The sequence below is a fragment of the Fundulus heteroclitus genome, chromosome 10 (genome assembly GCF_011125445.2).
Source record: "Fundulus heteroclitus isolate FHET01 chromosome 10, MU-UCD_Fhet_4.1, whole genome shotgun sequence".
Lineage (NCBI taxonomy): Eukaryota > Metazoa > Chordata > Actinopteri > Cyprinodontiformes > Fundulidae > Fundulus > Fundulus heteroclitus.
In genome coordinates, this window is record NC_046370.1 from 17,064,854 (window position 1) to 17,079,580 (window position 14,727).

The 14,727-nt window shown below is 38.7% G+C and overlaps 1 protein-coding gene across 1 annotated transcript in view; it reads left to right on the forward strand.

The window, feature by feature from the left end:
• The first annotated feature begins 1,588 nt into the window (after positions 1-1,588).
• LOC105937898 (ankyrin-3-like) overlaps positions 1,589-14,727 on the forward strand; it is a 143,599-nt gene continuing 130,460 nt past the window's right edge. Inside the window, exon 1 of the mRNA XM_036142154.1 lies at positions 1,589-2,357. Coding sequence (XP_035998047.1) covers positions 2,235-2,357 — 123 coding nt within the window. The 5' untranslated portion in view covers positions 1,589-2,234. The remainder of the gene's footprint in view (positions 2,358-14,727) is intronic.

A 14,727-nucleotide genomic window follows, 5' to 3' on the forward strand; every position in this document is an offset into this window, starting at 1 on the left:
CAATCAAAAGATAACTTAACAAACTAGGCAACTAAGATGTTTACCACCCAGGCAACAAACAAAATTATCCAACAAACCAGCTAAATTGTGACAAAACAACAAACAAACCAAACAACTTAAAAAACGAACATATATTTTTTTCCAAAGACTGAATCAGAAAACAACTTTGTGAAAAAGGTCTTTAGCAACGTATCTACACCAAGGAAGGCGATATCTAAATTAAAATAAATTAAGTTCTTTGAATTGAACAAACTAAACTAGTTCTCTGAATACCATGCGTTGGTTTCATAATACATTTGAAACTTGTTTCTTATTCTGAAACAGTACAAAATAAAAATAAAATGGTTTGTTTTAATTTGATCTCGAACTAATGACGAATAAAAGGAAATATAGACTTTATTTATCTCCGTTAGTGGGATTGTTACAAACTACATAAAATGGTAAACACTTACCAGTCACCTGATGCAACACACTTTGAATGGCTGGTGTCACTTATTATAAATGCTCTGTACTGTATTTAATAGTATTTATGAGATTTCACCAGCCAGAGCAAAGCATCAGTCTTGCATAGATTTGGTGCGGAGTGCTTTAGATAGTAGTTTGGTCTTTCCATTCTCTGTTGTGGCTCTGAACATGGAGTAATAAAAACCCATAAAGTATATTCTTCTCCTCTAGCTGAGATGTGTGATTGCTGTGACTCACATATTCTTTATTTCAATGTAAGAACCTGTCTGTGAGAACTGTAACATGATGTTTTTATGCTGAATACATGTACCATTGATCCACTAATAAACTAATTGGCATTTTTCGGGGTCAGTACCACAAACTCCATGTTTTTGGCCATAAACTGTTCTGTTACTTACATTTCTGATCTGATGTGGCCACCAAGGATACAGTAAAAATAATTACAGGTGTATTATTTCATTCATTTGTTTCCTTTCTGTCAAGCTCCTTCGCATAATAATGAAGTAATAACACAGCCTATGAGAAGCGGTGTTTTATTTAATTGACCTTTGGTTTCATGGAGGCAAAAATTGCAATAATTCCACAGGTTTAGATGTTGAAAAGACACAATCTAAAGCATCCCAGTCTTGATGGCAACAAATATTCATTATTGCTTTTTCATATAAGCACAGCACTTCTATTTTATGTGTAGGCTTTTTATTTCATTACCACCAATTTAGGTCTTGGGGGTCCTTTTGCTGGTATTTTTTTTTTTATATATAATTTGTTTGGATGTATTGTTGAAAGAAAACCAGTTAGGATTCAGTGGGATCGGGCGGGGAAGTAAGTTTCATAACACGGCTATCATGGCCGCACACATGGAGCGTGCTGTGAGACGGTGGAACCCCATTGTGTTCTTGTCCTGTATGTTCCCTGTGTGACGTCTCACGCTCCCTTTATTCCACCCATATCTATTAAACATAGCCAGCTGGTACTAAGCAGAGGTATTCATCCACTCCTACTCCCTCCTTTATTTTCTTTCCTGCTGTCCCAGCTGCTCTCTCTACCTCTCTCTGCCCCTCCTTTACACCCCCCCCCTCTCTCTCATCCGCCTATCTCAGCCTCCTTTCCACTGTCTATCCCAGCTAGACGTGGTGGACTGAGCGTGAGCGGCTGCCTGTACACAGAGGATGGCTCTCTGCTCAGGTGCAGTTGGCAGACTCGGGGAACCAGTCAAGCAGGCAACAGGGCTTGTCTATTTACCCAGAGAGCAGAGCTTTTTTTGTTGGGTTAGGAGCTGGAGCTTCAGCCTCCTTTTGGACGTGCCATCCTGAAGCCCTTTGAGCGTTCCAGCAACTGAGCCATTTTCACAATTTTTTTCTTCTGTAAGAAGAGGACAATTTTGACTGTTTGAAAGAAACTATTTTTTTTTTTTTCATTGGTTTATTTGTTTTGCACTTAAAAGCAGTGGTAGAAGCTGCCTTTTCATAGTTGGATTTTAAGGAGGTGAAACTGGAATATGCTGTCTCTGTCTTGCCTCAAACTGGATCACAGCATCGACACAGTGTGAATAGCTGCAGAGGAAGAAAGAAGACCTCAACAAAGAGGGGAATTTTAAAAGTCCCTCCTAGACAATCATCCTCCCGCACACCTGACGGCTCCTCCTCTGAGGAAAGGCAGAACGAGGAACTAATTAGGAGCTAAGTAAAAAAAAAAAGGGTGAAGTCCATCCCTTGATCCCCCCCCCCACCCTGCCTCCCACCTGTCTGGATTAACTGGGCTGAAGAACCATGGCGCACGCCGCCTCGCAGCTGAAGAAAAAGGCGGATGAGAATCTCGCTGCGGAGGACGAGAAAGAGAAAGAGAAGGAGAAAAAGAGGGCAAGGAGACGATTGCGTGAGGTGAAGAAAAAGGTAAAGAGATTCACAACGAGAAGAAGGGGAGCAAGTAACGGAGGGATGGGAGGCAGTGTTGGTCGGTTGGAGTCCAGGAGCTTCTCTTTTGTCATGATGCAGCCTCCTCTCCCGTAGACACGCTCAATCCTACATGCACATGCATTGAGATGAGAGGGGGCAGTCCCCGTGGGAATTCTCAGGCGGGTGGATGGGTGGGTGAAAGCGACAGAAAGATGGATGAGCAGAGAGCACGCACAGCAGGGGAAATAAATAAATAACAGAAAGCAATATAAGAGGAGTTGCTCATACAGCTGAGTTGTAGAACATCTGTTCTGACAAACGGGAGGAACTTATAAGATTCATATCGTTTTAATATAAATTATTTTTGCTTACAGGCTGGTCATCGTTTATTCCAGTTATATGTTATTGGGTTGGCCACAGAGAACCTCACGGTTCCTGCGTTTTATTATGAGAACATTTGTGATTTCAAAGCAGGACTCTGCGTCTTAGTAGAACGCTATAGTGTTCACGCCCTGCGGTTAGGCTTGGGCCGCTCTCTGTGTGTTTGCGTGCAAGGCCGCTTCTGTGCAAGGACAAAAGTTTAGACTTGATCTTTGACACACGGAACACCTACAAGCTGATCAATAGGTCTGACTTGAAATCAATAGCGTCTCTCCCGCAGTGATGGCTTCGTTTTGGCCGGATGCGAGCTTTTCAGCTGAAGCCGACAGTAATGAAGGCTTCAGTGTTTGAATAACTTTGTTGACCTTTGTGCGTTTGTGCTGTTGTTTGTTCTGCTACACTTGTGTCAGGGCTTAAAATCCCTCGTGCATGTGCGCACACTGAGATTTGGGCTTGTTTGTATTGGGCGGACCAGCCTGAGGTCGTCATTAGTTTCGTGTTAGCCACCTGTTCCATGGGTTATGTGGAGTCAAAGCTGTGACCTGTAAAGTCAAGGTTAAAACGGACAGGGAGGGGAGGTACATGTTGTAAAGCATTATTATTTAACTTTATCAAAGGGATATAAGTGACTTTGTAGATCATGACAAAGAAAGCTCAAGATCTTGATTTCTCTAGAAAAAGAGATCAGGAAACTTATAACACTATGGATTTAGGATCTTTCTGTGTAGATGTAAAGACAAAATACATATTCGGAGATCAAGATCTTGATTTCTCAAGATATAAGATAATTAAATTGTCATCACAATGAAAATATATTTTTCTCTTGACATGACATCATAGTATCTTGAAACCTCAATAAATCAGTTTTTCAAAATAATATAAGAAAGGTTTCATCGCAGTAAAATATGCTAAAGTTTCTTGCGTCTTGATGCAATAGCATCAGAAATCTTGAAAGCTACAGATCTCAGTTTTTCAAGATAATGTAACACAACAAATAAAAAAAAATAAAATTCTCAAACCAGGGTCATGACATCATCATTATTATTGTCAGAACAAATCGAGGTCACGGTCTTTGTATCTCGATACAGCTATAAACCTTGAAAGCAGATGACAAGATCATAAAGCCACTTTTGAAAACACAATCTTGAATTTAAAACTTAATCAAGATAATAAAAGCATTATTAAAATAATGAAAGATTATCACAACAAAATCAGTTCAAGATCTTTGCATCTTAATATTACATTTTGAAGGCTCAAAAAATTATTTCTCAAGATTAGAAGGTAATGAAACCTATATTAAAATCAATGTATGTTGCTGATAGTGGGTCCATGAAAAATGGCACCACAGACTGCTAAATTCCTGGATGCAGTTCCCACTTGTAAGGAGCATTAATCAGTGTCACCGCAGTGACTGGTGATCCTTTCACACCTGTCATGGAAAACCAGCCTGCATCACTTAGGATTTCAAGGAGAATGCTCTGCACAAGCTGTGCCTTACAGTTATCCGCAATACCTTATTTAACGTATTGTCAATGAAGAAAATGGCCAACTTTACCTTTAAATAAGAATATTAATTTGGGACACTTCCTGCCGCTATGAAACAGGAGGGTCCAAACCAAGCTTGAACTTTTTTTTTGCTCCGCTGCTCCTCTAAACGTAATCTAAAAAACATCCATTTAATTATACTTAACAACTGAAGAAACATTAAAAAATACTATATTAGTGAGGCCCAACATGAGCTTGTTTGTTGAATAGAACAGGGAGGAGGCTTCTCAGACTCATTATTTAAACGGTTTTACGATGGCCGTTCTTTACTGATTGCTTTTGCATTTCTCGGAACGTAGATCTCTTTTACAGCTAGACTTTATGGAAGAAGAAGAAAAGGAGAGGACATTTGTTAGTGCAATTGTGTATTCCAACTAAATTTGTCTCCTGCATTTAGCCCATCCCTTAGGGAGCAATGGGCAGCTTTTTTCAGTGCCCGGGGAACAATTTAGGACTAAGGGTCTTGCTTAGGGACCCATAGTGGCAGTATGCGGGGTTCAAACCAGGTACTTGCAGCCTTCTCAGAATGCAAGCATGCTTCTCTAACCACCAGGCCACCACTCCCTTTAAAAATGGAGTGCGTTGTACTGAAAACAAGCTCATCTCAGGGCATCGCTGTGCTAAAATGAAACTGCTTTCTTGTTCACTATAGTCTGTTGTAAATGTCATCAGTACCAATTTTCCAATTATCGTAACCAATTCTATCTAAATGTTAGCACTGATCCTGACTCGACATGCTTAGATATGTAAATGGAGAAGGAATGGCGTGAAGGGGAGGCCACAGGATGTATATGTGCCGAAAATGATTCATGAAAAACTTCACTCCTAACCCTGCACAGATTGGACTTGAAAGGTGTAACTAGAGAGCGTAAGCTTGATATCAAGGTGTGACTTTTCGACCTTGATTTATTCCTTTTTGATAACAGATTTACATTTAAAAGGGCAACAGGTCAGGCATATGTTGGTGCTATAGTAGAAAAAAAAAAACGGTAGGTGAGGTGGCATCAGCAGTTTCCCCTTGTTTGTAGTGTAGCATTGTAGAGGGTAGGGATATCATCTATCCCCGGCTCATTCAAGGTAAATCTATATCGCTGTCTGCCCAGGGCCAGTTCTTGGCACCAGAGAACAAAAATATCCCCCCTCTCCTCAGATCACATCTCCTCAATTATGTGTCTTTTCTTTGCCTCACTTGACTTGGTTTCACTTGTCCCATCCGCCCTAGCATTTTTTTCCCATGTGGTTTAGACAATGCCACTTGACCACACAGATATGTTACACATCTGTTTTTTTTTTCTGAAGAAATGTACTTTATCCTTCCATTTATTAAATCAAATTAGAAAAATATCAGATAACACACTTTTATGTAATTGCATGTCCATCACATCTGCAGTCTTTTTTAGAGAACTGTGTCCCGTATGTGTTTTTTTCACTGCATTTGATGATTGATACCTTTTTGTTTTGAAAGCATACACTGATTAAACTCCAATTAATGACTGTTTTTCTAACCTGCTGTGACATTATAAAACTAGCTCAGAAAGGCAGAGGTTTGTACCAATCCATTACTCAAAAGCCATTATGGCTGCTGCATGTAAATGGGTAGTGGTTGGTATGATAATAACATGTTTATTTATTCTTATGATAGTAGCTCTCCTTGAATCGCTCACAAATGACAGAAATTTACGACCTTTGAGTGAATATATTGCTACAGTGTTTAAATAACCTGGTCAAAGATGTCAACAATTACCTATTTAAAAGGGTTTTCTGACTCGTCACCTGAACTCTTTTAGGCTTGAGGCGTTATCCATCTGAGATCCAACTTTTGAAGTAAATGATACAAGTGATTATAGTCTAGATCTGTTTTCACTTGTTCACTAGCTTTACAGAGGACTAATGGTGCATATAGTTGGATTTCCCAAATTCCAAATTGGAAAAATAAACTGGAACTTCTGAGGAATATGAAATATGGCTGCTATGCATAAAAGGAGAGGGATCGCTGTAAGCAATGTCGTTGCAGTTCTCATTGGCTTTATCTCAATATTTTAGGCACGTTCATAGTACTGTACAACTCTGACTAGTGAACATGTTACTACAGCATTTTATTCATAAAATGCTTACACTGTTATTGGGCAGTACTGGTAATTTCCTTGTGCTTAGTCATTTAGTATAGCAATATGTTAACGTTTCATTTCCAGTTAGCATATTAAACATGTGTTTATTGGATTAAAAACAAACAATTATGTAATGTTTACTAGGAAAAAAATCAGTTTAACCCAACAAGCACATTTTTATGTGTCAACTGGAAATTAAATGCTAACATCAAGGGACAAATGCCCTGGCTCAATTTTTTCAGTGTTCTAAACTCTGAGGTTGGAATTGGAATAAATAGCTTTTTATTATTTTCTCATTTTAAACATATCTGACTGCAGTAGTATTTTTCTAATTATGAACATACTATCTAGTGTCATAAAAGTATAAGTACTTGGGTTGCCAGTGTATTATTTTTTATTTTTTTTGCACTTAACATCATTTGTCTTTATTGACCAATCAAGTAATTTTTGACAGTGTTCACTTTAATAACTATGTACTGATTACTATCTTTTGATTAATTGTGTCCTCTTATAAAGTATATTATCAATTGTAAAACTGAATTGCAATTCTCAGTATAATCAATTGTTACCCATGAAAAAATATTCAATATTTTTAATAGTTAAACAAATGTTGAAGAGCTATAGCCTGTGTGACAATAATTGAAAAAAACGTTTACAACATTCTCTATATATTAAAGTCTTCAGCAGCAAACAGTTTGACGTACATATTTTGCTAATTGTTTCTCAAATTGCTTTCCAGTTCAGGGATTATTAATTTGGGGCATTTTTAGGAGTTCTTTAACAGTAAAGTATAACAAAATGGAAAAAAGTGCTAGCATTAGCGATGAACTGTACAACTTTTATCCATTACTGATAATATAACGATTGACAAGTTGCTTGATTACTATAGGTTTACAGTTGACATTTGGAAGACTAACATAAAATTGTTGAATCATTATATTACAAAAAAGAGTTTGAAACAGGCATTAGCTAAACAAGCATGAGGATAGCTAGATAATTAACAAGCTCTACCATTATAGGCTACACTTTCTTTCTTCAATTGATTACTTTTTAATTTTTACTACCAGCTTATTCTCATTGAACTCTGGAGTTCTGTTCAAAATCAACATGTGTTCATTTTACAGCTTTAATTATGTAGCCAGAGTCTAACTACAATTAGCATAATTTTAACCGTGGTTTGTAGTGTATTGTTAGCCATGGGGAATCTTTCATTCTCATAATGGTCATTTTAGAGCTCATGCAGCAACCAGCGTTGTTCCAGAAACCTGAAAAACATGCATTAGAAGCACCATTGAGAGCGTGATACATGAGCAGCAGCCAATAAAGCTAATAGCTCCATCTTCACTCAAACTGGCTATGTTGAACTTGAAGCTGGGCGATGCTTTTAAGAATGTATGACAAACAAGTGGTGTCTGATGCAGCATTATTGTCAATTATGCTTTTAACATTGTTGCACTGTGTGGTCCACTGAGTTGCTGCTGCTGCTGAGAAAACTCAGAGTGGTTGGATTTCCTTAATACATACAAATAGAAAACCATACAGTAACCAGTTTTAATGTGCTGTTAGTGGCAAAATTAGTCACACTCCTGGAAAATGTAAATTTAAAATTTAAATTAATTAATTGAAAATTAGAAATCTAACTTTCCCTATAATTGCAAAGCAGCTTTTTACATGTGTCCACTGGTAGTTTGTCAGTCTATCTTTAAAAGAAAAACTATTTCATTAATTATTTATTCTTATTTTCTATTTGGTTAGAATGCCATCACCCTAATCTTTGGCTCCCTCCATAGATTATTTTATATATTTTATAGATAGGTGGATATTCTGTCTTTATAGAATGTTACTTCTGGTCATAAGAAATAGGTTCTGACCAGAACATGTCAAACTGACATTAGCTAAACAAATTAAAAACATTATTAACATTTGGAGGATAGCACCAAGCTCCAGAGTTTTTGCACAAGTTTGGCTCCTCTGGTGACAAGTTGAAATGACACCGGTGTTGTACATGGGAGAATAGAAAAGGCATTTGTTGCTGCGACTGCACGTCTTTTGTTTAGAGGCGAAATGTCTTCTTAGGTAGGAAAGTTATAAATATTGAAGTTAGCCCATGACTCAACAAAGTAGCAGGATGCATGAGAGCGCATGAGAGCAGATCATCACACCCACAGGCATGCCCAGAGAATCCTTCCCGAATCACTCTCTCATGAACTGACTAATCCAGCCTAAAGAGGCAGCTGCAGTAAATGGAGGATAAGTCATTTTCCACACCGGACAATTGTAACGTCATGTATGGGAAAGAAAATGAATAATATATAACTTCAAAACTTGAGCTATGCACCTTTAAACCTACATCTGCCAGGTTTATGAATAATTATGGCGTTAACAACACTTACACACATAGATATACCCAACGACCCACGTAAAAAACATCCATATCCAGGTTCAAATATTTACAGAAACTGTACATTAAAACACAATCTGACTGACATTAAATCAGATTACATTTTTTTCAGTTTTATGTCAGATAGCATTATCCAAATGATTTCCTTTAGTAAAATCCCAGAAAAGTAATGAGCAAGTAAATCATTTAAAATGTACATGCGATAAAATTACGATGCCACTAAACTATTTGGTAAAGTCGAAATGATGATGGTCAGTTCAAAACATTTGAGTTGAACAAAGACACACCCCTCAAACAAACTGCTGCCATGCGTGACATCATGGAAAAAAACTATAGAAATCTGTTAATATCTTAGTCAAAAAACGACAACCTATTTTCATGACCACAGTTTGCAGAGCCGTATTTTAGGCCATGCCAAATACTTTGATGAGTAATATGTTTGGGTTTTTTCCTGTGTTGGCGTGTTTTATTCATAACAATAACATTCACAGGAAACACAGCATTTAGTTGCCCGCTGCCGCTCCATGTTTGTCTTTGTCACGAGCTCTGCTTTGTGGAGTCCTCGGATATTCCCAGGCAGCTAAAGTACACGTGTAGGAAGAGGTGTTGAAACTCTAGCTACTGAATTTGACAATGTTTAAAACATAGCACCAAGTGTCTGAAGCAGCAGAAATGTAGTTAAACTCAATTCGGCTTCCTGGCGTAACTATTATTTCTATCAGCTGCCATGTGAGCGGTACAGTGCCACAAAACGAGAGATGTCAGAGATGACGTTCGTTTTTAAATGAGATGATGAATATGGAAGTGCTGCTTCTACTGAAGCTTATTTTTGGCATGGACTCGATTCAATCCTTTCAAGTCCGTCCCCCCTACCCCCCCCCCCCCCCCTCATCCATTACTCTTTATCTTTAACGCTCGTCTCCCCTTTATTGGTGTCTATCGTCACTCCCTCCCTGCGGCCATGGCTGTCAGCTGGCAGAAGCCTGTATTGTTCTGTCACAGTTCTGCTCCTGGGATTTGGGGGCTGGAGCACGGCACACACATTTAAAGAGGTCCCTAGTGACCAGACATTGTATATTAATCCCTTGACACTTATTTAAGCCAACCCTTGTATTTGAAGCCTGCTCGTTCCTCCAGCTTTACAGCCAGCTTGCCCTTCCTCCTACCTTTTTGTCCTGTACTGTTTAACCCTTAGACATGTTGTATAATTTATGCCACCTTAATGGAACCATGATGATAAAACTGAAAATTAGATGTTGTTTTTTTCTCTCGCTTGATTGGCCCTGAATAGATGATGAAATAAAGTTTGTTGTTTTCTTTTTAAATGGTGGACACTATGCCTACTCTCTATCAGGTAGGGCAGGCAACAACACTCTTGAGTGTGGACACTGCTACTGAGTGAAGAAGTCTCAAAGTTAGATGTAATATCATACACTCTGAAAGGCCTTATGAGTATGAATGGTTTTGCTATGTAGTGTCGTTTTCCTAGGGTTCATAGAGCCTGACATGTTTCAAATTAGCTCAATAACATTACCAGGCAAAGTTTTCATTTGATCAGAGAACAACTGCCAAATTCACCCATGACTGTCTGCTTTGTGGAAAACCCTTGATTGATGCAGCTGTTTGATAGAATAAAGGTTTAGTTGGAAAAAGCAAATAAATTTTGGCACTAAACTTTAATCTTACTAAATCTGAATATTGTTAAACAGCTAATATATTTTCATAATGCAATTAAAATGTTGAAAGTCATATTTTAAATAAATTCAGTATGCGCTAACAGATGTATTTCAGGTATTTTTCAACAAGGGGTAAGCCACAGAAGGTCATTGCTGAAGAAGCTGGTGACTCATAGTGTTATTTTCAGGCATATCAATGGAAGGTTAAGTGAAAGGAAAACATTTGCTTAAAAGAAGTTAACAATAAAAACACGGAGCCAAAGCCTCAGTTAGGCTATCTCTTTTTTATTGTTTCATTTAATATTCTAACTTTTTCTTAGTGAATATTGGGTGTTCATTAGCTGTAAGGCATTATCATCATTATTATAAAATATACAGAAAATAGAATACTCACTGTTTATTGATTTGCACAAATTCCAGTGAATTACTGATAAAGACTTACACATTTGTTGAGATGCACCTGTATTTTGTTTGATGCAAAGTCATTTGTACAAAGACAGTAAAACAAAAAAAATCTGCAATAATTCTCAATCTCCATTATCTGGAGCTTCAGATTCTACCAGCAGCTTCATTGACAGTTTTGCCAAATGTGATGGATTGTTTCCGTTTCTCTGAAATTCACTTTGTTAGCTGTTAGTTTTTTTTTTTTTTATTATAGTTAAAAAAATACACTAAATGCATGGATGTATCTTTGCTTTACGTTGGCAGAGAAGAAAGCAAACCTAACTGGTAAGAGAGCATTATGAATTATAGAAAGACTCCATCATATGGTGGAGAATAAAGAAAGCTTGAATAGATCTGCAGATTGGAGGGTATAAGGCAGGGTCATATAAGAGGGCGGGATTGAGCTTTATCTATAGAGTCAAAGTGAGGTCGTCTGAAGAAAGGTATCCATGACAGGATTGTTTTATTGCACCCTTGAGGCACCAGGATACAATTCTTATTGTAACGTGGTTACACATATGTGTGTGTGTGTGTGTGGGGGGGGGGGGGGGGGGCATTGTCTGCTGGGCTGGAGAAGTGGTGCAGAGCCTGCCAAGTGCTGTGAATGGTTGACAGGGAGAAAAAGGAGGGGTTAACTGTGATGCGGGGGAGCAGTAACACATCCTCGAAACGCTGCAAAAATGAGGTAGGAAGCAAAAAAAATCAAATTAAAAGAAAGCAAAGGCATGCTGGAGGGGGAAAAGAGATCAGGGAGGAAGGAGTGCTGAGTAGTGGCAGAAAAAATGAAGAGAGAAGGCAAATAGATGGAGAGAATGATGGAGAGGTGGAGGATGTTGTTAGTTAGGCCTTTTATCCTCCCTTCCTCCACCTCCCTGCAGCCTCGTTCTCCAATTTTCTCCTCTGCAGTGGAAGATCGACACTTAGAACTGGGACACCTCATTCATTTATGCAGCACACATGCACCAGCAGCTGGAGAGATTTAACCTTTTCGTTTCACTCATCTTATTGCTGTTGTAGTTTTTGCATACACTGGTTGATGTACGGAGCCTGTCATTTTACCAATTTGCCATTTTGTTCTTTTGCAGTTTTTGCTTGTTTTCCAAGCTTTATGGGAATTTTTATATGGTATTGCCCATGCATCAGTTCATACTAACCTTTGAGGCCCTTTGGAACCCACTTAAGTTCAGCAAAGGTCAGAACCACCAACAAAGTAAATGGGTCTAATAATAAATCTATATTAAATAGTATGCAAGACATTTAATTACATAGACGATTTTGTCATTTTCACGATTATGTATCTCCTTAGATCATCATTATACTTAACTACTAAGAGAAATAAATAGTACATATTGTTTTAATAACTTTTTTTTCAACTACTCGCAATGTCTTTGCTCACAATAGTTAGCTAAAAGTTCAGCACAGGACAGCTGAGATCACAGCGCAAAATTTAAAATTGAGAGACGATTTTACATTTAACGTCCCAAACTCAGACTTCATGGTAGAGCATAATTTCCACCCTGGAAAAAAGTATTGATAGCAAAGCAATTTGCACTTCATAGAGTGAAAGTGTATTTAGTGATTTCTCTATTGAGGAGGAGGATAAAGTCAGAAGAACTTGTATGAGAGCAGGAGCCTGGAGACCCAGCAAACCAACACCACTCCAAGGGATAACAAGCTCTGTCTGGTGAGCCTGTGTTTCACCGCATTGATAAATAATTAAACTGTGTAAATGTGTAAGAGCATCAGTGCTCTCCTTTCTCCAAACTGTCACCAGAGTAGTTTAGATTAGCCAGCCAGGTAGTGATTGTGTGAGGTTCAAGTGCTTCCTCAAAACCAGTCAGCGTTTGATTTGTTGTGCAATTATACACTGTTTAAAGTTATTTAATGTTTCATAAATAACTCTGTCTGTTAAGTATTCTCTGGTGATGATCAGCTCTTAAGCTGATATCAAGACAATGGTTCAAAGGGATGAATTCGAGCACTAGCAATCTTTTAACAGCAAGCTCTGCACACACATAGAATAAAGGAGTGACAACTTCTTTTCAAGTTCAAGAATTTAATAACAGAAATAAAATGAACATCCAGAGAACATCACTATGTAATGCTGTTTATCTGAATTAACACTATATTTCGATCAATAAATCCTCTCTACTAGGCTAGTGAAACTTGACTAAACTACTAAGCAAAATGAGGATAAAAAGGAACCAAGCTAAGGAACTTTTTACATGCAAAACAGAACAAAAGACAAAACAAAAGTTGTTGATCATAATAAGAATAATTCAGTGAATCTCGTTCACTCCAGATCTGATTCAAAAAGCATGGAATGGAGTTAAATTAGCTTAACTAATTTAGGAAAACATTTGACATGTGTTTCAACCCATTCACAATGCGAATCCTGAGTTAAACAAAACATTATTTGAGGAAATAACATTTTGAGGAATGATTTGCTCAGTAAAATGATTATCATAGGAGTGCTTGAATTTATCAATGCAATGATACCTCCGGAAGCTAGGGGGCGCTGTGGCGATCGGTCGCTAACAGTGGTTACTTTAAAGTTACCAAAATTACCTTTAAACCTACATTAATAGTCAATAGTAATGCGGGAATAAGGCTCATAACTCTGTCTAACGACGGCAGAGCGAAACGATCAAGCTTTATGCTTTAAAACAAGCTCCTTTTGAATGTCCGGAACCAGATGTTAACAGAAGCTAATAGCATTTTGGCTAGAGGGTTTTCGGCATTAACTTTAAAGACTTTAGCTTTATTTTTAGTCATAATGAGTGGCCGGATAACGTAAACATTAATGTCCCATCAATGTATCAAACCCGTGTGGAGATAACCTTTGTTATAACCATAAAAAACACACTAGAATGGTATTAGCAATGCCATGAAACCGAAGGCTAGCATGAGCTACCTCCATTAGCCCTTTGTTCAAAGACACCATGTGCAAAACGATTTACAAAACATTTCCAAATGAGCCATTTACCTTCTCCCTCTGGTTTCTCTGCCCAAACCTGTCCGTGCCTCATGTGAGTTCGGTCCACTGTGGTCATCCGAGGAAGGCAGTGAAAAGCAGGAAAGTTATTGGCTGTTCTTGGCGGGCTAGCGTTTAGCTCTGCAGCAGCATGTGGTTGGGGGTGGAGGCCTCGACCAACGGTCCACGCAGTCTCTATGTCAGCTACCTCTTTCTCTCAGCATACATAGTGGGTCCTTCTGCCGGCTTTTCAGCTCCGTCTGGGGTTCGCTTCCCTGTAAAGGCTGACGACAATAAACAAAGCTGTTTTTGGTGTGGCAGGATTTCTTCCTCCTGCTCCTGACGCTGAGGTTAAGACAGTAGACTTAACTCTGATTTGCCCGGTTATGTCCCCCGGGCGAAGAGAGATTTCTCCCAGATACTCGATGGTGCGTCCTTCAGGCCCTGCCAGGGCCCATCATTGTTCAGGCCTCTTCCTTTATGATCAGAAAGAAGGTAAGGACGAAGTAGCTTTGTCCTGGACTGCTCCAGTGAGAGGCGGTCGTCTCAGAGACTGGTCAGAAGTAGAAAGCTGGGTGGGAGCCCCCTGAGGGCTCCAGCCGGAAGTAGAAGACTGAGCTTGTCCTGTGGGAGGAAAGTTTTATAGCAGCAGGGGACCCCCTGCTGAGAGATGGGCCGTCCCAGCTGACTCTCTCTCCTTTGTGGCTGTGTGGTCAGAATTCAATCTGACCTCAATTATTTTCATCATGGTTTTATGGCACTACAGATTGCTTAGGGTAAAACTATGCATCAATTTCACAGCCAGAAGTAACAGACTAAGGACAATGAATACCTTGCA